At 48.5% G+C, this 23526-nt stretch overlaps 2 protein-coding genes across 3 annotated transcripts in view; one reads left to right on the top strand and one right to left on the bottom strand.

Moving 5' to 3' along the window:
• Nucleotides 1-15873, bottom strand: part of itfg2 (integrin alpha FG-GAP repeat containing 2) — a 39156-nt gene extending 23283 nt beyond the window's left edge. Inside the window, exons 1-12 of the mRNA XM_086103509.1 lie at nucleotides 15718-15873; nucleotides 15295-15436; nucleotides 14830-14923; nucleotides 13666-13730; nucleotides 12216-12954; nucleotides 10031-10067; nucleotides 8986-9083; nucleotides 7196-7433; nucleotides 7019-7084; nucleotides 4393-4536; nucleotides 2759-3019; nucleotides 334-464 (exon numbers count right to left, since the gene is read on the bottom strand). The gene's annotated coding sequence lies outside the window, so the exon portion shown is untranslated. The remainder of the gene's footprint in view (nucleotides 1-333; nucleotides 465-2758; nucleotides 3020-4392; nucleotides 4537-7018; nucleotides 7085-7195; nucleotides 7434-8985; nucleotides 9084-10030; nucleotides 10068-12215; nucleotides 12955-13665; nucleotides 13731-14829; nucleotides 14924-15294; nucleotides 15437-15717) is intronic.
• On the top strand, nucleotides 14750-23404 carry pah (phenylalanine hydroxylase). Of its 2 annotated transcripts, XM_086103507.1 has the most exons (13): nucleotides 14750-14917; nucleotides 15868-15987; nucleotides 19344-19527; nucleotides 20552-20640; nucleotides 21028-21095; nucleotides 21372-21568; nucleotides 21634-21769; nucleotides 21849-21918; nucleotides 22115-22171; nucleotides 22241-22336; nucleotides 22639-22772; nucleotides 22881-22996; nucleotides 23075-23404. In XM_086103507.1, the coding sequence occupies exons 1-13, from the start codon at nucleotides 14756-14758 to the stop codon at nucleotides 23116-23118; spliced, it is 1473 nt and encodes a 490-aa protein (XP_085959633.1). In that variant the 5' UTR covers nucleotides 14750-14755; the 3' UTR covers nucleotides 23119-23404. The 2 variants fall into 2 exon arrangements, with proteins under 2 accessions (XP_085959633.1, XP_085959632.1); XM_086103506.1 differs by having other exon boundaries at nucleotides 22115-22336.
• Nucleotides 23405-23526: the final 122 nt, after the last annotated feature.

Genomic DNA, 23526 nt, shown 5'->3' with positions numbered 1-23526 from the left:
TTGCATAATCGTCAATAACTGAAAAATCAATCATGAGACTGGCCACTAATAGCAAACTGTTAATAGGAAATAAAACTGAACAATAATTTGAGAATACAACAGAACATTAATTTATAGTATAAGTTACCGTTATTTAAAAAAAAGTCTGAAATAAATGAAATAGAATGACGTGAAATATAAAATAAGTACATATACTAAAAAATATACATATACATTTCTTATATTCAATATTTTATGAATTAAGGAGGCGGGGGGGGGGGGGGTCCCCTCAAAATATTAAGGAAACTATTACGACACCCTCTGAGGTCACCATGACATCTTGGTTCCACATACCGAGGAGGAAGTGGTCACCCCGGTCGGCCGCCACCGTGTGGAGTGCGCTCTCCGTTGCAGCGGCAGGAGCCGCACGCGCATCAGCGAGCCCAGATTCCCTGACTGGCAACCCACCGTCAACGCCGTCAGCCCTGCATACAACGATGTTTCCCAAACACACGCAACAAAATGCACAAGCGGAAATACATCTGTTTAGTTTCGTCATGATAAAACAAAGAAACAAAAGACACATTCTATTTTATCATGATGTTTCAAACCATTTTTACCGGTAGCTCATGAAGCATTTTTTTTTTCACGTGGTGATCGAGAAACCAACGTTCATTTCTGGCCTTGGAATGAACTCAAATGGGAAACTATGCGCGTGCGCACGCACGCATGCAGTGGTCACGCCCAATTAAAAGTGGATCAGTGACAGTGTGGCTGAGCGCCAATGCAAATCTCTTGCGACCCACGTTGAATGGGTGCGGAGGTGGAATTCCACACAGTCACAAACACCCTCACAGTCTCACTCGCGACACACACACCTCTAGACACAGGAGTGTGCGGGAAGGGAAGGCCCCCCCGGAGAGAAAGTCCCAGAGATCATTTGTGATGTGTCCATGGCAAAAGCTTTGTGGACTTTGGGAGAGGAAATCCCAGGATAACGGACGGCCACACTTGTGGCCACTTCTTCATTAGCCAAAAAGTGGCCCAATAGAGGACACTTGTGAGGGCACAGCCGCCCCCGTCCACCACCACTAAATGCTAATCTGGGGTGTGCATTTTTTTGACGGGGGGGGCGGGGGGCTCCTGCATTGATTGTATCACCCTAAGGTTGCTGTGGCAGCAGCCCACCCTGATCCTTCCACAGCCTGGGGGTCAAAGGTCGGGGGGTTCAGACAGAGGTTGGGACAAGCAAGCAGGTTAAACACCTTGTCGGGGATTAGGCAGAAGGGAAGTCTTCATTTGGACGGAAACACGGACACACACACCCACATTTTTGAGTGGCTTTGCTCACTTTGGGCGGACACAGAGAGTTGCCCAGATGATGAAGGGAAGTGCGGCTAATTGAGACATTAGCTGAATTGGGGGGAATAAAAATTGCGTCGGTCCATGATGTCATCATTGTGGAGTTCCGACTGCACCCATTTGATGAGCACCAAAAAAATGTGACAGTGCATCAGTCCCACCCACACATACATAAATATTGTGGGTGTGGCATAACAAAACGCGTAAAAAGTGCAAAATGTAGGAAAACAGTGAGTAAGAAGCGATTACTTTGTTTTGTTGTCACAATATATTACTTTATTTCCCTCAGAATTCTACAAGTGGTTTAGATTAATATTTTTAGATATGTTAGAAAAAACACCAAAAAAAAGACTGCTTTAATTGGTGGTGGTGATTAAAATTTTGTTAAAAAACAAAAATTGTTCGTCCGCTATCTTTGTGTAGGGGGAAGGAATGAATCTTCCAAGGACATTTGGGGTGAAACAGCAAAGATTCTCCCCCGAGGACGTCATCTAACGTATCGTGATCGCACCCGAGAACTGGACGGGGAAGTCTTCTCAGGTTTGAGTTAAATTCGCTGTCGTGCAGACGGTCGGACCTCCGTGAGCGAAGACCCCCGGGTGACGAGCAGGCGCGCTCCGCCGCTCCAGGCCCCGGGGCTCAAAAGTCTCACCTTCCCAAATGCCGCGCGCCTTCTCCACCTCCGCTTTTGCCCTTAAGCCTTCATTAGTCTAAAAGTGTGCAGCTAATTGGCACCGACTTCCTTATCTGATCTTCGAGGCTCACAACACTGTGGAGGTGACAAGATGAGCTCTGCAAACTTAATTTAGCTCCTTCGGATTGTTCAAACTGACACTTTTATTTGGATCCATTCTTTTGCTGCTGAAATGAATGAAGCGGTGACACTCATCGTGAGGAGAACAGCGGGCAATGATAACCCCCCGCCCGATCTCACCCTGCCCCACCCCCATACCCCGCTCGCCCACCGCCGGCACGAACCAAAAAAGGAAGAAAATCCCCACACAATTTCCACATTGTTTGCCTCCTTTCACAAAGTTCCTGAAGGAGTCAGATGTCAGCAGTCCGGGCCTTCGTCGGGGCTTCTGACGGTAAACCGGCGACCGCCGGGAAAAAGACGGGGTGCGATTATATTGTGGCGAGCAACGGCCCGTGTGGATGGTACCAGCTTATTACGGACGCCCCCCGGAAAAGTACGCACGCTCGATGCCTTGTTCATGACCGGAGGCATTTTTTTGTCTGCCCAGACGGGGACGTCCAGCAACTGCGAGGACAAGCTCTCAGTTTAACCACTTTCCTGGTATGTCAAAATTGAAACAGGCCTTTGCGTAGGTTTCCACAACCAACGTGCGCCTGTTGTCAGTGTCAGAAAGGATATCGATGCAGCTTGAACGGGTTAGGAACCTTGTGTGGAGCTCACCTTTCAGGGAGGCAGCACGGGCGAGCGACGGGGGCCGGAGAGACCACCATGGAGGTCCAACGGCCAGTGCCTGCGGAGGCAGCTAGAGGACTGGACAGACGGCCCGCGTTAGCCGGTCCAGAATTCACCGCAACAGAGTCCGGTGAATGCGGAGGGATTGTGGGTTCTGGATGGCGGATGACGCCGGAACGTGAAGTCGACTGGCAACAGCACGTCGGACGTCATCACGCGCGCTTTCGTCAACTCCAACGTGGCCAGACCCTTCAAAGACAGAACATGACGAAATAGCAAGAAAGGCGTTTTGCGTTCGGATCATCTGTTGCGAACATTCTCGCTCCCGGTGCCCTGAGAGTGAGAACACTCGTTCCCCTGCTGGGCGAGCGAACAAAAGGTGGCAAAAGAGAAGGGGGGGGGGGGGGGGGGGAAACAACAACAACAACGCTGCGCCAGGCCAGGAGCAGCTGTCGACATTCCCAACTTACAATAGCGAGCGCGAGCAGGGCCACGCTCACGCAGGAAGCGAATCAGCTCCCAGCTGGGAAAAACAACCACAAAGAAAACCACAAAGCTAACAAATGCTACTTAAGAAGGCAACGGACTTGCTCAAAAGTCCACTCCCTCCTCAGTGGGATGAGGCCGGGTTCAGAATGAAACTTACCTGAAACGGGTGACAAAACACTCTCAGAAACAAACCTCAAATAAAGTTCAGATGTTCTAGTAGGCTTGTCACGACATGACATTTTCCTTTCACCTTCTTGAAGACCCCGATGCCCCCGCACATTTCTCCCAGACCCAAATCAAGCTCAGCTGCTCTCACAGGCTTTTCATCACAATTTTTTTTCCCCCTGCTTTCGTGGCCGAGCCTGAATGTTTTGTGCGAACACTGCCCGCAATTTTGAACTGTTCACGATTGCTTCCACAATTGATGCACAACAATTCAAACTGCGGGGCACCGTTTGAATCCTTCTTCCTGGCCAAATTCTCCATTTTTCCTTTTCAAGCCTCCAGCACAAACATGAACTCCTTGTGGCGCCACCCCCTTTCCCTTTGGCCTTTCTCTCCTTGGCCCTTTTGCACAGCCCAATTCTTTTCACTGCTCTCTCTCTCTTTCTTGGCGGCCCGCTGATTAGACGTGTGTGTGTGTGTGTGTGTGAGAGATGGAGGGTGGGGTGGGGGGTGCCGGACAATCTCCTCTTGTTTCCTTCGCCAAGAGGAGTCAGCGCAGAGGATAAAGAGAGCACATTGCTGCACTTGTGGCCCCTTACAATGCGCCGCCATTCCCATCTGTTTGGTCCGAGCGTGCGCGTGTGAATGACATGTGTCGGGGCGTATGAGCCACGCCGGCTTCCTTCGGGGCAATTGTGAGCGGGCCTGGCGCCATATGGCGGAATAATGACTTTTTAGGCCGCTCGTGCTGAGGTGCGCGGCCCCCCTCGCACGCCCCCTTCCTCGTCCTCGGAGGTGAGGGCTGGACGACATGCCTTCACATCAAAAACGAGCCGCCAAGCTACCCGAAGCCTGTTAGTATTCTGTCCATCGAGAGGGCAGCGGTGTTTGCACTGAAGTAAACGGCGCGACATACTGCACCGTTTCAGCACCGAGTGGCCCAAATACACTTGTCAATTCAGCCTTACCCGGCGACGCTTGGCGTGGACGGCGGCTGCGGGCGGTGGGGCTTGGAGCTCAGGAAACACGGAGGTCTAAGTTTTGCAGTCCGACTTCATGTCAGACAGGAAGCGAGGACAAAGTGCGGAGGGACGCTGGAGACACATGTGGGCCTGGAGAGAAACAGAACAATTTATGACATATTTCAATGTGACATGCAGAAAATAAAAGATTTATTCCTCCCTATGCTCCTTTTAATTCAAGTTTGCTTTTTGGGGGGGAAAGTATGTATTTATGTTAATGGATACATTGTATTTCTTTTGAGTTTTAGTTGTTAAATGATATACATTCTCGATTTAATTCGTTTTTTAACTTCGTTTACTGGATTAGTTTATTTTGCACAAATTTGTAAGCCACAAATATATCAAATATGACCTAATTTCTCATGTTTCCACTGCTTGTTGACTGTGTTTAAATATCAATTAGGGATCTCTGTCGCCGCCGTGTGGCCAACCCACCCAATACAAGTTTTGTTGAGCCTCACAGTAAACAAGATGGCCCCCCCAAAAAGGTGAACAGCAGCCACGGTGACCTTTCCAGAGCAAACAAGAATAAAGGTCCGCGTGTTTGTCTTGGATTTAGGCGAGTGAGGCAGCATTCAAGCAGACATGCATGAGTGTGATGGAGGGATGGATGGAAAGAGGGGTGTGGGGGTGGCCCGGGTGGTGTGTGTGTATGTGTGTATGGGAGGGGGCAAGTGGGTTTTGGTGTCTGAGCCTCACACAGGGAGGATCAGCTTGGAAATCTCAAGCTCTCAGATGTGCGGCTTTAAAGATTTGCATTCTTGTGATGTCCCTGAATGGGGCACAAGAACAAGACGCAGCCCCCACGCCGCTGCCAGTCACCATCACACACACCTCGATACCTGCCACTCAAAAGAGGCGGGGAGGCGGGCAGCAACTGTGTGTCAATGACAACTTTTTCTTTGTAAAACTCCTATTATAGGCGATTAGCCCGACATATATTTTCCGCATGGTTCGAGTTGTTTTTCTGTAGGTTTTGATTTTGAGGAAACCGCCATCAAATTGACTTTCTCCAACAAGTGAATTTGTCATTGAAGTGTTCTCAAAAGAATGGCGGCAATGCCCTGGCCCAGGAAACGCGGCGACCTCCTGGCGTCCTGCAACCCACGCGCGCCATCCTCGCCGCCTCAGTCTAATGTCATTAGAGGACATCTTGGGCCAGCGCCGCCACGCCGGACCAGCCCACGCAGGAAGGGCGTCCGTGTCGTTTGGCCCACAGATGGACGCCGGGCCACCTCCAACGCCAGCGTCCATGAGCCGACGCAGACGTCCTTCATTAGCCGGCAAAGACACAAGCGTGTCTATGTCCACGCACACACGCACGTCTTGGCAAGAAAGCAGATTTCGGCCCTAACAAGGTTAAAGCCCCAAAAAGTGACTTTTTACATCAGGGAGATTTGTGTTTCTGCGGGGTGTAATTAGCTTTGCTGCAGGGTTGGAGGGGTCTGCAGCACTAGATGAAGTTTAAGGGGCTGCGGGGCGAGAGGAAGGGCGCGTGAGCAGGCGGGGAGGGGCCGACACTGGGCCGCATTGTGGCGAGGACGCAAATGTGATTACGGGCCGCTGTCAGAAGCCAGGCTCGCATGCGGCTTAGCCTGCCAAGTAGCAGAAACTTTGGACTTTCTGCCTTGAGACAATGAGATCACTTTGCGGGAGACCCCTGCCAGACCCCCTGCCATGCCCAAACCCAAAAACACAACACAGTCGCAGAATGAATCACTTTTTTTTTTAAAGCTTTTTCAATTCTATTGTTATTAAAGTAATTTTTTGATGAAAGGCAAATATATTTGTCTCATTTAGTATGCCATCATGTTTATTTGTATTTGCAAACATTCTGAATTGATCTTGAGACATTTTGAGATTGACTTATTCTTTTCATCTGTAATATTTCCAGACAGACAGCAAAATGACATTTGTTAAATTGAGTTTGGTGGAATTTTACTCAAATTCCATTTTATTTGACCATATGTACGTTGATACATCTAATAAGGAATTTTAAGAATATTTTTGTGACACTTTTTTTTTTAGCTGAAACCGCAACCCTGAAGTTTTGGTTGTGTGATGGGACAAAGAGAGCTGTTGTTCAAATGACTACGAGGACCAAGGACTAAAGGTTCCTTTACGTGGACGGTATTCGAGCCAAGTCTGTTCCGTTTTCACATTCCGAGTGCCATTTTTGCCGCCATCTTGTCAGCTCGCTTGGGCACCTGTGCATTCTGACGCGTGGCCCGGGCGACAAAAGCGGCAGGCCGGTCAAAGTGGCCATTTATTCCACAGTGGCGGGCACGAGTGGCGAAGACGCTCTCGTATGCAAATGAGGTCGCCGCGGGCCATTTACTTGTTTGTTTAGCCGTCTGCGGTCGCCACGGCGACCCTAAATGGCGCTCGCGTGCAACAAAAGAGCGACAAATAGGAGGATTCGCTTAATACGCTGATCATACTGTAGCACCCGCATAGCCAATATATAAGCTTGCGGCTTGAACCTTTCTCTGGCAACTTTTTTGGGGGGCTTTTAAATACTCTTCAAAATTCTAAAAAGATCTGTGCAATGCGCGAGTGTATGATGACTCACAGTACGGCACAGGACGGGCCTTTCCCACAAGATGGCCTTGCTGACAAAAGACACAAAGACGGGTCTCTGTAGCAAACAGAAAAACAGACACGTTGACGTTGATGGTTCTGATTGCAAGTCACAGCAGTAGACCAGTGATGAAGGCTAAACCACCCCCCCCCCCTCACTGAGGAGTACATTAATAAGTCCTCTGTCTTGATTAGCGCCACCACTTGATGGAGTCTGCTCTCCCACGCAGCAGACGCTCCATCTGCTCCTCCAGCACTCGAACCGGGCGGGTCAGCGGCCCGGCCGGGAGTCCGCCGCTGCAACCACGAGGGCGTCGAGTCATCCATCACGGCTGATGTCCGTCGAGGCCCGAGCACGCTGCCTCACCGGGCTCCCTCCGCTGCAGGATTCTTTGACGGGGTGTCACCTCAGAGCAGAGTGGGGGAGATGCGAGCAGGACAATGGCATCAGGGTACAAAGACAATAATGCTATTCTAATTCAAAATCTCAAAATGAACATAGCTGTGGTCATATAATGAACGGCAACGGGCGTGTGGCGGTTGCGCCTTTGTGTCCATCGATCCTTCAACGCTCCGTGGCAGATCCACCTCCAGGTACTTCCTGCCCACGTGAAGCAGGAGGCCCGATCGAATTACCAATTTGGAGCTCATCGCCAAAACGCCGGCTGCTCTTTGACTCCATCTGCTCGGCCTCCTCCGGGGAGCCTCGCTTTCCACTTGGGGATGTTTTATTAATTTGCCTGATTACCTCAACGGCCTGCCACCAGGGCCCATTAATAGGCATTTCATCAAGGTTTGATTAGCGAACGCTGGGAGACAAAGCCAGCAGTCGGCCCTTTTCTCCCTGGGGGGTTCGGACGCATGCAAAGGCTGCAGGTCGCCGTGCTTTGACATGTCTGCTTTGGCGGAAATTACAGTCTCGAGGTCTTTTGGATGCAACGCCACGAGCTCGGCACAACTATCTTTGGCCTGTTTTGACAATTTTCCAATACAGCCATTTTCCTAAACCAACGTTATAATCCTTTCGCACATGTAGGCAGATAATAAAACAATAGTCACAGGCAAATATTCCTCTGTCAAGTCAAGTCAAGTGTATTTATAGAGCACTTTCAAACTCTGTGAAGAACAAAGAATATTCACTTGGCTTCCTGAGGAGATCTCCATTCAGTCTAGCCACCTGTCTAAATTTTACTGCCCTCAAATGGAAAAGTGACGCAAAATGAGAGTAATCGAAGTGTTTTGCGTTTTACACATTTTGGTCCGTTACCACCGTATTTCAGAATGGTTTCAATTCATTTCCGGATGCTCTTTATGTGTCACACTGGCAAAATTGGGCCCAGTAGGGTGAAGACAACAGACCTCAGGAGTTGGGAGAAGAAAAAAAAAAAGGGGTGGGGGGTGAACCAGGACCTCCACCGCAGAAAAGGAGGACAACCACCTCAGCATGAGAGAGGTCAGCCACAATCAAGCGCGAAGGTGAGCCTCCTACCATTCCTCGGCAAAAAACATTCAGGCACCGGGTGTTGCGCTGTGGGCCAGTTGGGGTCTGGGTCCGGGTCAGGGCAGCTGCAAGGACTCTGTGACCCTGAAATGAGCTCCGGGAGTCACTCAGGCCCCCCTGCAGGCGCACCAGAGCTCCTTCTAGGCTTCAAAATCTGCCAGCCGGAGGGGGCGGCAGCGTGTAATCAATACGCTGACTATCGACGCAGGCGTCATTTTCGGGGGATCTCCGAGGGGGAACGTCGCCACAAAAGCCGAGCTGACAAAGAATCAGGCCGGTGGCGGACCAGTGGATAACCTACTTAACATTCATTAGTGTCACAGAGGAGCGCAGACAGGCCGCTCCAATCTGAGCGATGGGCTCCCCACCCGGCATGGGGTTGCATTCAGCGAGTTGACGGAGAATTGATCAGCAAAAGTTGAATGGTGGCTACGGGATAATTCTTACTTGTTCAATACCTTTTCACCTTTCATCCAACCATGGTGACGTTGCGGTGCTGGTCTTCGGGTTCTGGCTTTTGCTTGGCGACTTTTCCTTGCTATCCGATCCGAGGTGACTGGGGTACAGGTAAAAAAAAAAAGCAAGGTGCCTCAATGCGATCTTGAACTCACTGTTAGCATCGGTTAGTCCCCTTTGGATCAATGCTGAAACATCAATAAACTTTAACATAAAGCTTTTCTTAGTATTTGTCAACGTCCAGCCTGTTTGCGCTCATTGGCGATAATATAATGAGGTGAAGGTAACCAGGCTTTTCCGCGCCAGAGGTGAGAGGTGACGGGACAAAGCAGGGGTCAGGTTGTGACTGCCCTTCAATAGCACAAATGTCCCTGCTCTTAATTACATTAAGGTCATATAGTGGGGAGCTGTGTGCAAACAAGACAGCCTATCAAGCACGCAAATCAGAGGCTCAGTGGCGCTGTGTGTGTGTGTGTGTGTGTGCGCCTGTGTGCGTGTGTGCGCGCGCGCACGCAAAGCTTATTATGTAGAGTGCTTCTCAAAGCGGAGCTTCTTCATTTTGTGATGTGCAAACCAGCAAAATCCTGTTAAAAGGCACACTGGTGTCATATTAACTGTGCCTGTGGACCAGTGAGGGGCCCGTTGCCATAGCAACCACACCAAACAACCGCGCCAGGGCCCTTCCTCTTTCTTCCTACACGCGCACACACACACACATCTCAAGCTCTCTCTCACCTCTGCCGGACATTTGTAAACACTGGGGGGAAAAATGTTTTATTTAACTTGCCAACATATTGCCAACATCTGAGAGCGCTCTGGGGGACAAGTGCTCGGTGAGGGGGCAGTGCTGCGGGGAGAACAGGCGCTGCAGTGCATTTTGGGTCATCCAGGAACCACAGTGACTGTTGCTAAGGCACGCAAAAAAAATGCGGGCTCTTTTTTTTTGTGGTCAGAATGTAATCAGAACAAGATACAGTATTTTACACCTGGAATCCTGTTGACCCAAAACATGAATTATTTAGCCCTCCACAAAAAGGTGAAACTTACTTTTTCAAGGGGATGGTTTTTGTTGAACTCCCGGTATCTGCAAAATAAACAAATACAATTAAAATGAATGGATGACAGATAAATTAATATAATGTCCTTGAAAAAAAAGATATATATATAGTGGATTTAGTTTCTTGGTGTGGTCAAAGAGCATTGACAGCTATTCTTTTCCGAAAGACAAAGCAAGTCCAAAATAAACACATCATCACATCACACAAGAAAAGTCTAACGGTAGCATTACGAAGGCTTTCACGCCGCGGCACACCGGGCGCTGCCCTTTGGCGCCCGTACAATCACAGAGCACTGACCCGCGCCGGGCTCCGCGGGCGAGAGCCCAACGCCCCCGCGACCGCCCCCCGCGATGCGCCGTTATTTCCTCATCTCATCAATCTGTCAACTAAGCCCTTTGACACGCCGCCGCCATTTATTTGGGCCTCTCTCAATATGGTTGCAGCTTTTTAAGATTAGTCACCTCGCCCAAGAGGTCTGGACCCCCAGGCTGGTGCCACAGGACACCGGAAGGGGGCGCCTGGATGGGAGGCGGGGGAGGATGGCGAATATAGTTGCTCGAAGCTGTGACAGGCATTAGAACAGGAATGAAGTTAATGGCTCTGACAGGGGACACATTCGTGAGGGCCTATAAGTGTTGCCTTTTTTTTTTAAATTGTTTTGATGCATCACTGATCATTACTGACTCAATGGCAACTTGCAAAATGGTGAGAAAAAAATCAAATGAAAGAGGCATTTTAGCAGGGATGAAATTTTTCAGGCAACCATCTGCTAACTGAATGGGTTTTTTTTTGTGGGTTCAAGAGTTGGAGATACGCTTTGCGGACTAAAGTATTGGGCCATTCCATTTCCAGGAGGTGAAAGGGAGAGAGAAAAAAAAGGAAGAGATGGGGTAGTCCATTTGTTTTGATGATGGGATGGATGTGGAGGGGGGAGGTGCTGGGGGTCGTGTAGGGGGATGTACTCAACTCACTCCAAAAGAAACTATTCAATTTATTTTCAAGTAAGGATGAAAGGACGATTCCAAACAGTGTGTCGCCTATTCAGCACTTAAAAAAAAAAAGAGAGCAAAAAAAGAGAGACAAGGCTGGGGAAGTGGGGTGGGCATGTATGGGGGGGTGCATAAATTTCATACACACAGCAGACAAAGTGATTGTGGCTCCTCCCCCTGCCCCGAAAAAACTTTTCTGTCCCCCTCCAGAAAACACTTTCCCTGCTGAATGGCCACCTATTAGTGACTCCATTATGGCCGCGGGGCTTTTCAATGGCTCCTCACTGTGAGTCTTTATCAGAGTCGGCCGTGAATACAGCCTGGCCCCTCCCTCACCAAAGACCACGCCACCAATCAGCTCCCATCCCAAATCACACCTGCCATCATGTTGTGAGCTCCCCTTTGAAAACAAAATAAATAAATCTGAATTGATGCGATGGAAGGGATCCCCCCCCCCCGATCAATCAGGGTGGGCGGGATCCCAAAAAAGTAAAAGCCCCAAATTTTGACCAATCTATGTCGATCGGTCTCTGTGACAATAACAGAGTTCATGTATGTGAAAGTTAATGCAATTTCCTCAACCACTTAAAAACCATTTCTCAGCCCAAATTGCACAATTGTTAAACTGCAATATTTAGGGTTATCATACCGGCAGAATCAGATTTTTAAAAATCAATAAAATAGGTTTGTCATTCAGTCTCTGTGTGTCCCACGACAAAATATCCGACGCCAAGTTAGCTGATCTCCATAATACCAGCACTCCATCCCACTGCACAGCGCCTGGCCGCATTGTTGCCGGATTATTCCAGTTAGTTGGAAGAAAGAGACTGTACTGGGGGCGGGGGGGGGGGACTAATAAAAGTGGCGTCTTCTTTTTTTTCCCAGTGAGAGGCCAAAAACACCTGCAAGAGAGCCTGATTGTTGATCTTGACTTTATCTGCTCTCCTAAATGCCGCAATGTACAGTAGGACCCTGAATGCATCACGTTCTATTCATCAGCAACCCCTTTAAATAACCTGTCACGCTCTTTACAGCTGCACAAAAAGTACTTTTGGGGCCTTTGAAAGAGCCCTGGCACAAAGCGCGCAGTGAGTAAATATCAAGTGGAGTGTTGATACTTTGACGGAGGCTCGGGCGGACTTTATGATGAATTTGGACGCATTGTGGGCCGGCCGTGGCGCTCACCTCGGCAGGGAACCATCTGCTCGCTGTCAATGCATCACCTGCTCAGTTGAGTGTCGCCACGGCAACAGGGGCTGCTGTGGATTAGAAGGGGGGAGAGGAGGATAGGACGCCAGTGGTGGACGACTGTCGCCCTCTGGTGGGCAGTTTGGTCAAGAGGCGTACATGTTCTCATCTGAGCGACAATCAGTCATCAAGTCCTTGTTATAATGATGATGATGATGATGATGATGATGATGATGATGCTGACTTCTTTTGTGTTACAGGAAGCGGAAGCGATTTATACTTGGAAAGCTGAGCAAACACACATCTGAGGACAGGAAATGAAACCTGCCCGACGAGTGAGGAGCCAGCTGTGCGTGCGTGTCTGTAGCCACGGCCCCCCTTCAGGTTCCAGGCCGTGGTCCGTCGCACACCTGAGCCATCATCCGCAGACGGCGTGTGACGGAGGAAGTGTTGAGTGACAGGTGAAAGTGAGCCCCTCGCCTGCGAGGGGTTACCACCTTTTGTGCGTGATCGGGGAGGCGGCAAGGGGCAGTGACTTCCCCTCATCGGGAGGGCTGGTACTCGTGGTCTTTGTCGGACTTCATCAACTCAATCTTATCTATATCTTGCTGTTGTTTGGGATATTAACAAGATTAGCCAAGAAACACTATGCATCTGCAGGGAGCACTTCCTGTTGACACTTGTCGCTCCAATTCCAGATTCGGAAGGAGGGAGGAGGCTGATCCTGGGAGACTTCCTGTCAGGGCCACGTGCGAAGAAATAAAAAGTCAATTATGCAAGGCATTGAGCGCGATTGTCGGCGTGCGGGAGGACTGCTGCCCATTCCCAGCAAGCCACGGTGGCGGCAGTTAAGAACCGGGAGTTGGGGGGTAGACACCATTATGCCGAGTGAGAACAGCGCATGTGGCCGAGCGGCTCAAAGTTTCACTCTTTTCTCCGCGCCCCCTTCCAATCTCCCCGCAACAATGATCCATTGGCCGCCCCCCGCTAGGAGAGAACACGCCGACGACATTCAGGGGAGCAGTCCGTTAAATCATGGGAATCGCTAAAAACACAATTAGAAGCCCTAATGTTACGCTCTGCCTCCCAGGACAATACTCAGGCCTTTTCTTGCAACCAAATACTGCACTGTACTGTGCACGAGTAGCGGCGGTTATCAGTTCGAAAAAGGGTGGCGACACCCGGTTTATCCAGTGCTTGACTGATGTTGCTGTTTTTCTTGTACATTTGGTTCCAAACAATAAGAACATTTTGGCACGAAATAACATCATTTGGGTCATGACTGCCAGAAAAAAAAAAAAAAGTCAAATTGTCTTATCACAAAGCAAACACTGCCATCTTCAAACTTTTGCCATGTGTCCCCGTACAGACGAGCTCCACCGTGCGGGACAATAACACCAACTAGTGACACCCCCCGCCCCCCTTCCACACACACACAGATCTGTACCTCCTATTGATCCATCCAAAAGGACACCTGTGCATGCCTAGTCCTCCACCGCCCTCTTGTGGCACCTGTGGACATAGCAGCAGGGCTCAATGGGGAAAAAATGAGTTACTCTGAACACCAAGCTGCTTATTTATCAAGGAAATGTAAAGGGATTAAAGGGGAGCACAACTGCTCGTCGCACTTTTCATCGAGTGACTAACGTACAACAGCTGCGGGTCCGAGAGAGAGACATAATCCAGCTTTAGTCCGACTTCCCGCGATCCCTGCGTGAATCCGATAAGCGAATGAGCAGTTTGTCCTCATTTAATCGATTCTGATCGGCTTCCGGGGCAAATGGGCCGCATTGTTTCCCTTGGAGTTAGTAGTAATCCGTAAAGATAACATTTTGCGGGCATTTTGCTGAGTAAATACGAGTCAATTACGAGCATGCTGAACTCAAAATAGACCATTACCTGAGATGTTTTGCAGCCAACGCGCAGAAATAGAACGAGAGTCGGAACTGACTAAAATACATTGCAAATGCGGACGCCTCATGAATAAAAGGAACTGTGTTTTAATATTTATGACCAATTGCAGAATAAAATTTCAATAGTGTATTGTGTGTGTATGTTTTTTTTTAAAAAGTCAATTTACCGATCATTTCATAAGATTCCAGAAATAACAAAAGAAATACATTGCATTTCATGCATTTTACAACGGCCCCATGATTGCGACAAATGTTATTGGAATCTTGAACATGTAAATCAAAAGCAGGCCAACTTTTTGTCCTCAAAGACCACATTTTAAGTACCTCATTTATAATTCTATCATGAAGTAAATACAAACTTGGTCAATGTTGTTTAAATGCTTGGTGAGTTTGAGCAGCCTTGAAGCCCAAATCGGAAGTTGGCATTTTTAGGTCTCCTTGAGACTCCCGAGACCAACCAACACGAGAATTGAAATTGCAGGTCACCACCATCATCACAAGCGCAAACAGCTGGGCCACATGGGCCCACCGCAGGTCTGTTTCACAAGCGGCATCCCATCACATGCCAGCGCAGAGGGCTGTGTGTGTGCGCGCGCGCGAATGTGTGCGGAGTCACGTGACCCGATGTGTAATAAGAAGTGGCGGCCCCGCGCAATAGAATCTAGCAAAGGCTGCGCACACAAACACGCGCAGCTCACCTGCACGCCAGAGAAGATGGACGCGGCTTACAAGAGGGTCAACGGGAACTCCGGTCAGGACGCCCAGCCCAATGAACAGGACAAAGTGGTAGGTCTGCAAATAGGAAAAACAGGTTTTGAATGTTAAACAAGGTCAAAATGCTGTCTTATGGGATGATGGGCGTTTCAGCAGGAAGTTTAAAAAAGTCAGTCGAGCTCAAAGAAAATCATTCGAGTAGCTTCTATTTCTAGACGGCACACGGCAAAATAAAAAAAAAAAAAAGTTCAATCATTGCTTTCAATATTTTGTTTCTGACAAGCCTTTCATACTTGTGCTGCATGAGGTCCACCAACCAGGATAAAATTGTGCAACTCTAGTTCTATTTTCAAGTGTATCAAACGTGCCTTTCCGTGATAGAATTTGTGTTTTGTTTAGTTTTTTTTTAAACTGTTTTACTGTATAAGTCTCTGTCAAATGCGTCGCACCTGAGTTGCATGTTGTCCACCAGTCAGAATTGCTCGGCATTGCGCAATTCCGCCACTGTGGAGTCAAGTTCCCCAACTGGGATTGTGGAATTTTGCCCAGCAATCCTGGTTTTCACAAGGAAATGCCACCTTTGTTCATTTCCTGTCAAGCAAAAATACAAACGATCCATTTGTCTTCATGTTTTGTTGGGGAAGAGAAATTAATTTTGTCCAATGCAGCTGTCCGTCTGTACGGAAATAGAAGCTGTTTTGATTCATATCATTATTTGTTTTTCCAAACACTGCTGTTATTATTCTGAACTTGAATGGCCGTGAACGGGCATTTGGCCTTGAATATTCCGGGGACAATGGCCGGAATGTCCGCGGATTCTCTGTGGCAAAACAGCTGATGAAATCAGACAATGAGCTCATGCTTTGACTCACAGAAGAACGTTTGTGGTTCAGTCGGTTTTTCCTTTGGTTCTTCGGGGGGTGTCCGTCGGATTCCCCGGCTTCTCCCCAAACATAAATGCAGATGCCGGTTTGGGTCAGCAGGAAAAAATAATCATAACAAATTGTTGTTTTGGTCGTCAGAAGCGGCGCGGCTCCATGTACCTGGAGGAGGAGACAAGCAAGAAGAACGAAGTGGTCTCCTGCATCTTCTCACTGAAGGAGGAGGTGGGCGCCTTGGCACGAGCGCTCAGACTGTTTGAGGTATATTCCTCTGTTCCACGCGAGGGACCAGTGTGTGTGTGTGTGGGGGGGGGGGGGGGGGGGAAGCGACTTTATTTCCTGCAAGGAAACAGACAACACGGGACAAGAAAGAAGCTGACAACTGGGCTCAAGTGTGGAGCGCAACCCAGAGTATTGATGAATTTAATAAGAGAGATCAGCAAATTTACTGATCGCATATGCAAGTAGATGAACACTTTATTTGCGCGGTCTGAAATTTTAGGGGCACTGCGTGACAATTCAGAGGCTGTCTGGAGTCCCGCAATGATTTTTTTTTCTTTGCGCTAAACTCGATTGAAACTGAAAATCAAACAAAAAAAAAAAAAGAATTTTGAACTGTAAGGCCTATGGAGGTAAATTCCTTCCTAATTATCATCAGAGAATGCGGCAGCTGACTTTTCATGTGATTCAGCGGTGGCATTCAAGACCAAAAGCCAAATTGTCCCGACTTCAGTAAGCATGTGAACTAGCCCAAGAAAAAGAAAAAAAACCAAAAACAATCCTGTAGTAAAGGCCTGATCATTCGCCGTCAAAATGTGGATCCCGGCTTGTTTTTTGTTGGAGCGACCTTTTCCAAGTGGCCCCATGACTAAACAAACGGCGCTTATCTCGCATCGATCCACTGAGTTACACGGCCAGGCTGAAGGTGACTCCAAAACGTTGCTGCTTCAAGTTGTCCATCGTGACTCGAGAGCACGGCGCCTGAGAATACGTTGCCATAATACATACAGTACAGTATTGACTGACCCCGCTATAAAGAAAGAAAGAAAGAAATCGCGCAGGTAGTGCAGTTTGATGAATTTAAGGTTAATCTTCCTGTCAAAAATAAATAAATTCGTTTTTGTTGAACACAGGCCTACTAGTGACTGTATTTCAATGCCGGTCATTATGGTGGTACGTGAAAAGCCAAGTACCTTGTTGAGGTGGCTCCTGGTGTAAAAAGTTTGAGAACCAGAAAGTGCATCCATCGTAAACTATGAGTACGACTTCTTAATGCTCTGTCATTGTTACAGCATAAAACGCTGTATTAACCTGTGCTCAGAAAGTCAACGACGCCAACATGACGATGCCTGACCCCGTTTTATTTATTGATTTGCAGAGACTGCGTACGTGACTTTTTGCTCGAATCAACATGGATTGGCAGCACTTTTTATTTAATCATCAGCAGTGTCATGGTTACGCACGTAGAAGTGGGCCTCGCACTTACAAAAAAATAAATAAAAGGCTAAAACAACATTGAGGAGTCAACAGTTAAAATTGTTAAATATGTCCCCCCCCCCCCCCGTTGTGTTTATTGCATTTTGGGGGGAGGGGGGTGTATATGCATAGGGTGGAGGGGCGGTAGTTGTTAAATGGAAACACATCCTCTTTGGACCTATGAGCTCAGGCTCTCCCAATCCTCCCCCTGAGCCTCCTCCATAAAACAGCCCAAGTGCCCCATGACTTCGAATGGTTTGATGAGGTCTTCAACTCGATCTCAAAAATATCCAAAGGCGGCTCAAAATCCGCGCGTACGACTGTGTCACCGTTTCATCCCCAAATTAAGGGGATGAAAATCAATTTCAAAGAACCGAGTCTGAAAATTCTCAAGCGCTCACCGCTCATGTGAGCCACCGTGCTTGCGATCCTTCGTGTTTCCCGTGCGGCGTGTTTCATATGGCATCGTTTATGGTCCGTTTCTGCATAGTTGGGGCTCTTTGTGGCTTTTGATGAAGAACCGCTGTGGAATGACGATACAATGAACACGTTCAGCACATTCACAAATCCACCGATTGCCCATGTGCAGTTGTTTGGAAACCTCAATTGCAAAGACTTCACAATTCTCCTCCTTTGATTTTCACGAGGTACGGCTTGGCCCCGATGAGGGCGGTCAAAGCTACCGGGGCCGGGCCAAAGTTCAGAGACGTGCGTTCTCCAACCTGACGCGGCACTGACTTCAAGTTTATAAATCCAAATTCAAGTCGGACACGTTCAAGGGGACGAGCGAGACTGACTGCGCACGTCCTCTGGCATGGACAAGCATTTCAGGAGCGTCACACTCAACCTGTATTGTTTTGTGTTTTTTGTTATTGTAAAGTGTCCTTGGGTGTCTTGAAAGGCGCTTATAAATAAAATGTATTATTATTATTATTATTATTCTTCTGGGGACTTGGGAGAGATGCCGGCGCGCATGGCTTTCAGGGAGATGCGATCAAGACAATCTGAACCAGATGTGGCAATGACGGGAGGCCCCCTCCCATTCCAATCGGCCTATCGCAAAAGAGAGCACCACATACACCCTCTACCATATGCTGCGTATACCACGCAAAGTTGCCTTCCAGCGGCTCCTAAACATCCGCACCAGTCATATTCATGACTTCATGTTTCTCGGCGACATGGAAAATCTCCGCAAATTGGCTCAATGTGTGCGCAGACTGAGAATTTTGAGGGAGGATAAGCAGCGACCATACAGATTTGGCATCCCATCATCAACTTCAGGACGTCACATTCGCAAAAGTACAAATCATTTGTTTGTTTGTTTGTTTGTTTGTTTGTTTGTTTATTGAACATAAAACATATATACAGTAATAATTTGACAGAAAATAAGGTAGATAAAAAAAGAAAGAAATCAATCTTCATACAACACAGTTATTATGTTCAAGTTAGTAGGAAGAAGTAAAAAACTTATCTAGTCCTACCCCGTTATGTGATTGTATCTAATAAATCATTTTTATATCAATCAGATCATCATCATTTCTCCGAACTGAAAGTGCAAAAAAAAAAAAAAAAAAAATTGTTGTTTTTTCCAGAAGTGAATGCAAATCAACAGCAATCGATTTGCATCCAAGTTTCTCCAAAGGCTTGTTTTTTGCTTTTGTTTTTTTACAATTTTATTTGTTGTGTCTGAGGACTCTTTAACCCCTTTGGGAAAAATGAAGGCGAGGATAAAATGTTGACTTTAACAATAATTGGCGCCTTCAGTTTGGAAAACCACTTTGTACATTTTCCTCTTAGTGTTTGTTGTGGGCCAAACTGACTCGCTCTCGAGTTTAAGAAACGTAGAAAAAAACATTTAAAAAATATATCTATATCTAGGGATTGAATCGCTCTCGCTTTATTCTTTTTCTCCATCAAACGCCGGCCAATCAATACAAAAGTGAGAGACGTAAGCGAGCTAAGGTTCCACTGACACCGAGTTCAAGTGCAAGAAGAGGAACCTGACGGGGGGGGGGGGGGGGGGGGGGGGGTTATGAGGGTACAACACCGCTACCTTGTGCTCAAATGAGGGAAGTGCAACGAGGCACTCGAACAAGCAAGTGTACTCACCTCAATTTTTTTATCCCGGCGCCGTTTTTCAGGAGAAGGGCATCAACCTGACGCACATTGAGTCCCGGCCGTCGCGCGTCAGCCAGGAGCAGTACGAGTTCTTCATCAGCGTGGACTCCAACTGCTCGCCGGCCCTGGATGATGTCATCGAATGCCTGCGCACGCAGATCAGCGGCCAGGTGCACGAGCTGTCACGCAACAAACAGAAGGACACCGGTGAGAGCCTTGAAAAGTATTCCGGAGACGAATAAGCATCTTCATTCGCGGAGGGAGACTCGCAGGTTGCCATGGTTGGAAAAGCTGGGATTTGGACAGAGGTTTGATAGCCAGTGGCGCGCAGTTGCACAGAAATTACGGTGGGCCACAGTGGCCTCTAGAGGAAGTAAAAGGGCCGCCGACAACAAGCCGGTCTGTTCTGTTTAGGAGCCGTGTTGTGGCGTTTCCACTCACTAATGGACAGCCATCGTCACCGACGAGACGGGTGGCTCGCCACCCCGGCGCTGATCCCTTTATTAGTTGTTTCCAGAATGACATTAGTTTTGCTCCTCACTACCAACAGGCCTGGCGGGAACAGGGGCGCTCTGTGTGCCTCCCGGGCGGGTCCAAACTTGGGCCATAGGGAACACGGCGAGGTTAGAGCAGGCCAAGACTGACAGGCCCTGTCGGGATGCGGCCGCTGTGCCGGCCGGGGTCAAGTGGATGAGACGAAACTCATGGGCCGGTTGCGAGGGAAGTTTGTTAGAGCCTCATTGTCTCCGCGCAGCCTCAGGCCTTTGGACCACATGGCACGAATGGAAATTTACGAGTGTCTTTGAGGGTCATAAATCACAAGCACAACAAGCAGATGGCTTGTGTGCACCGCTCTGCCCAGTGTCAACATGCCAAGACACCGTGACGTCCAACGGGCCAAAAGGCGCGCCTGCATCATCAATATCCATTTGCGCCGCTCCAGCCACACAATGGTTGACCGACAGCAATGATATGACCAGTTACCTACCAGTCACAGAAAACATGGCAGCGACCGAAAAACTTTTTCCAGATAATAGATTTTTGGGACTTTTTTTTTGGGCGGGTTCACTCATAACAGACATGCCAGTCAAATTTCATGCTCGCAACAGAAATTGGGGAAAGAAAGGGGTAATCCCTCAAAATGGCAATTTACAACGGCCTGAGAAAGACGAGGAACCAGAATCACTAACGTATCGCCCTCATTCATTGACCTAAAAACTCTGCTCTGCAGTGCCATGGTTCCCCAACGACATTCAGGACTTGGACCGCTTTGCCAACCAGATCCTCAGCTATGGCTCGGAGCTGGATGCCGATCACCCGGTAAAGTTGTGACTCATTTGTGACACGCGTCCGTCTGTCTTCCGACGCCCACGCGGCCAATGAAAGACGGGGCCTGCGAGAGATGACAGGCCGCCTATTCTCATGGAAACGCACAAATTGATGTCACTGCTTTCATTGGGGCCCCTATAATTATAGATAATTGCTCCCTTTTGCCACCATCATTAAAGCGAAATATATTCATCATAAAGCTGAAAACCCCTCTACAAAGGCTTCATCTGAATGCACATTTGCATGCTCTCATTGGGGACCGAGCGCGTGATGCCGTCAAAGGACGCAGGGTTTCGTTTGGCCATCGTTTGGGAGATCTAACACGATTTCCCCTTTTGTTTGTGTGTGTGTGTGTGTGTGTGTGTGTCTGCTCACCAGGGCTTCACAGATCCAGTGTACCGCAGCCGCAGGAAGGAGTTCGCCGACATCGCCTACAACTACAGACAGTAATTGAACACTTGGAATTATATCAAAAACTCTTACCGTTAGCTTCCACACTTTATGTGGCGAAGGAACACCCAACTGAAATCGTTGAAAATCATTGACAAGAACTTTTGCACAACAACCCCCTGCCTTGCATATTCCCGATTCAGAAATCACTTGGTTTCAGCGGTCGACGGGCTCTTTGTACCTCCCTTGCGTAATTGTCTTTCTGAAAGTACTTTTTACTGATTGGCAATTGGCCATTCAGGTGCTTCAAGTTTGCGTCTTCATCCTCTCAGTGGCCAGCCCATCCCTCGGGTGGAGTACACAGAGGACGAAAAGGTCACATGGGGTACCGTATTCAAGGAGCTCAAGACCCTGTACCCAACTCACGCCTGCCGTGAGCACAACAGAGTCTTCCCGCTGCTGGAAAAATACTGCGGCTACAGGCAGGACAACATCCCACAGCTGGAGGATGTGTCCCGCTTCCTGCAGTGTGAGTTGCATCTTCTTGGTCATTTCTTCAGCTGATGTTTTTGACGCACCTCCATCCCTCCGCAGCCTGTACTGGTTTTCGGCTTCGCCCGGTTGCCGGCTTGCTCTCCTCCCGGGACTTCCTCGCCGGCCTCGCCTTCCGCGTCTTCCATTCCACGCAGTACATCCGCCATGGCTCCAAGCCCACCTACACACCTGAGCCGTAAGTGTGGGCGGTAGAGTCCAATTGGACGACACAAGTTGTCACGAAGGATTAAGGGGGAGTTTTTTTTTTGTTCCAGTGATATCTGCCATGAACTCCTGGGGCATGTCCCGCTCTTTGCTGATTCAGGTTTCGCCCAGTTCTCCCAGGTAAAAAAAAAAAAAAAAGGCCCTGGGGCAGACTCCCTCCTCTCTGAATCTTAATACCCGACCAAAAACCTAAATGCAGGGATGTCAAATTCCTTTTTCTTGCAGGCAATGTCAAAAAAATGCAGGGGTTCAAATCTTGCCCCCACACCTGTGGCCTGGCGTCTCAATGGCTTCTCTTCTTTATTCTTCCAAACAGGAGATCGGTCTGGCTTCTCTAGGCGCCCCGGACGAATACATTGAGAAACTTGCGACGGTAGGTTCCCGCATCAAACTTAAGATTTTCAATCGAGTAGGGGTTAACGGTCCTTCGCTTGTGCATCAGGTCTACTGGTTCACCGTGGAGTTTGGCTTGTGCAAGCAGGGCTCCGACACGAGAGCATTTGGAGCGGGATTGTTGTCGTCGTTCGGAGAGCTGCAGGTGGGTTGGATTCTGCACTCAGGCAGTGGGTCAGTGGTCCGTTTGGGTTTAATGTGTCACTGACTTCGCCTGGCCAGCGGGGAGCGGGAATGTGGTTCAGTGGCTCGGCAGGTGGGCCGAAAGGGCGTCTACAGTGTTCACACGTTGCATCACCAGAGGATGTGTGCTCAGACGAGTCCACGGTGGGGGGGGGGGGGGGGGGCAGAGGCCGTAATCGTACTCCACTTCCTGTTTTCAACAGGAATCACAAGGCTCATTGACTGTCTGAGCAGCCGCCGAATGTGTCATTGCTTGTCTTGCAGTACTGCCTGACCGACAAACCCAAACTACTTCCCTTTGACCCAGAGAAGACCAGCGTCCAGAAATACCCAATCACAGAGTACCAGCCGGTCTACTTTGTCGCAGAGAGCTTTGAGGATGCCAAAGACAGAGTCAGGTACGTATGTTGAACTCCAATCCACGTTTTCACCCGAGAGTCGACCATTCCTACACTTGAGCAAGCGGCGTACGATCGACAGTCACCGAGCCTGTGTGGGCCTTACAGGAAGTTTGCCGGCACCATTCCTCGGCCCTTCTCTGTGCGCTACAACCCGTACACCCAGAGCGTGGAGGTGCTGGACAACACCCAGCAGCTCAGCAATCTGGCCAACAGCATCAAGAGCAAGTTCCCATCCTGGACGATCAGGCCTTTATTTTGATACGCTGCTTCCTAACGTGCTTTTCTTCTGTTGGTTTCAGGTGAAATGGGGAAATTATGCGAAGCCCTGAAGAAATTGGAGTGACGTCATGACTGACTGGCCCGAAACTTATTATACTCCCCTATTAGCATTTTTGTATTAAAACACGTCAATATAAACGGGATATAAGAAAGAATATTATTTGTCTTTTACTTTAGCGAATCCTGTGTAACCTCTCAATGTCGCTGTGCTCTAAATAAGCTATTCCATTAATACTGTTTTGTAATATATACTAAGATGTGATTTTACATATAGTACAAGATTTGCATCATTTAATTCTATCCCCCTCCCTACTTTTGTGCATGAAACTAATAAACTGAGGATATTAATACTGTGGTCTACCATTGTCCCATTTTAACAAAAAAGTCTCTTATTTACAACAGTAGAAAGTTGTGTTGCCCCTGTGCTATATTCAACCAGCGAGGCTAAAAATACACAGCCTTTTTTCCTCAC

Source organism: Hippocampus guttulatus, chromosome 22, assembly GCF_054856545.1.
Source record: "Hippocampus guttulatus isolate MCC_2025c chromosome 22, RoL_Hgut_1.0, whole genome shotgun sequence".
NCBI classification, from domain to species: domain Eukaryota; kingdom Metazoa; phylum Chordata; class Actinopteri; order Syngnathiformes; family Syngnathidae; genus Hippocampus; species Hippocampus guttulatus.
The sequence above is the reverse complement of the archived record's forward strand: the minus strand, read 5'-3'. Positions and strand labels throughout refer to the sequence as shown.

Coding starts and splice junctions, on each gene's coding strand:
- pah (XM_086103506.1), top strand. CDS start 14,756: ATGTGTAATAAGAAGTGGCGGCCCCGCGCAATAGAATCTAGCAAAGGC. Junction 19,528..20,551: donor CAACAAACAGAAGGACACCG/GTGAGAGCCTTG, acceptor TCTGCTCTGCAG/TGCCATGGTTCCCCAACGAC. Junction 21,919..22,114: donor GTTTCGCCCAGTTCTCCCAG/GTAAAAAAAAAA, acceptor TCTTCCAAACAG/GAGATCGGTCTGGCTTCTCT.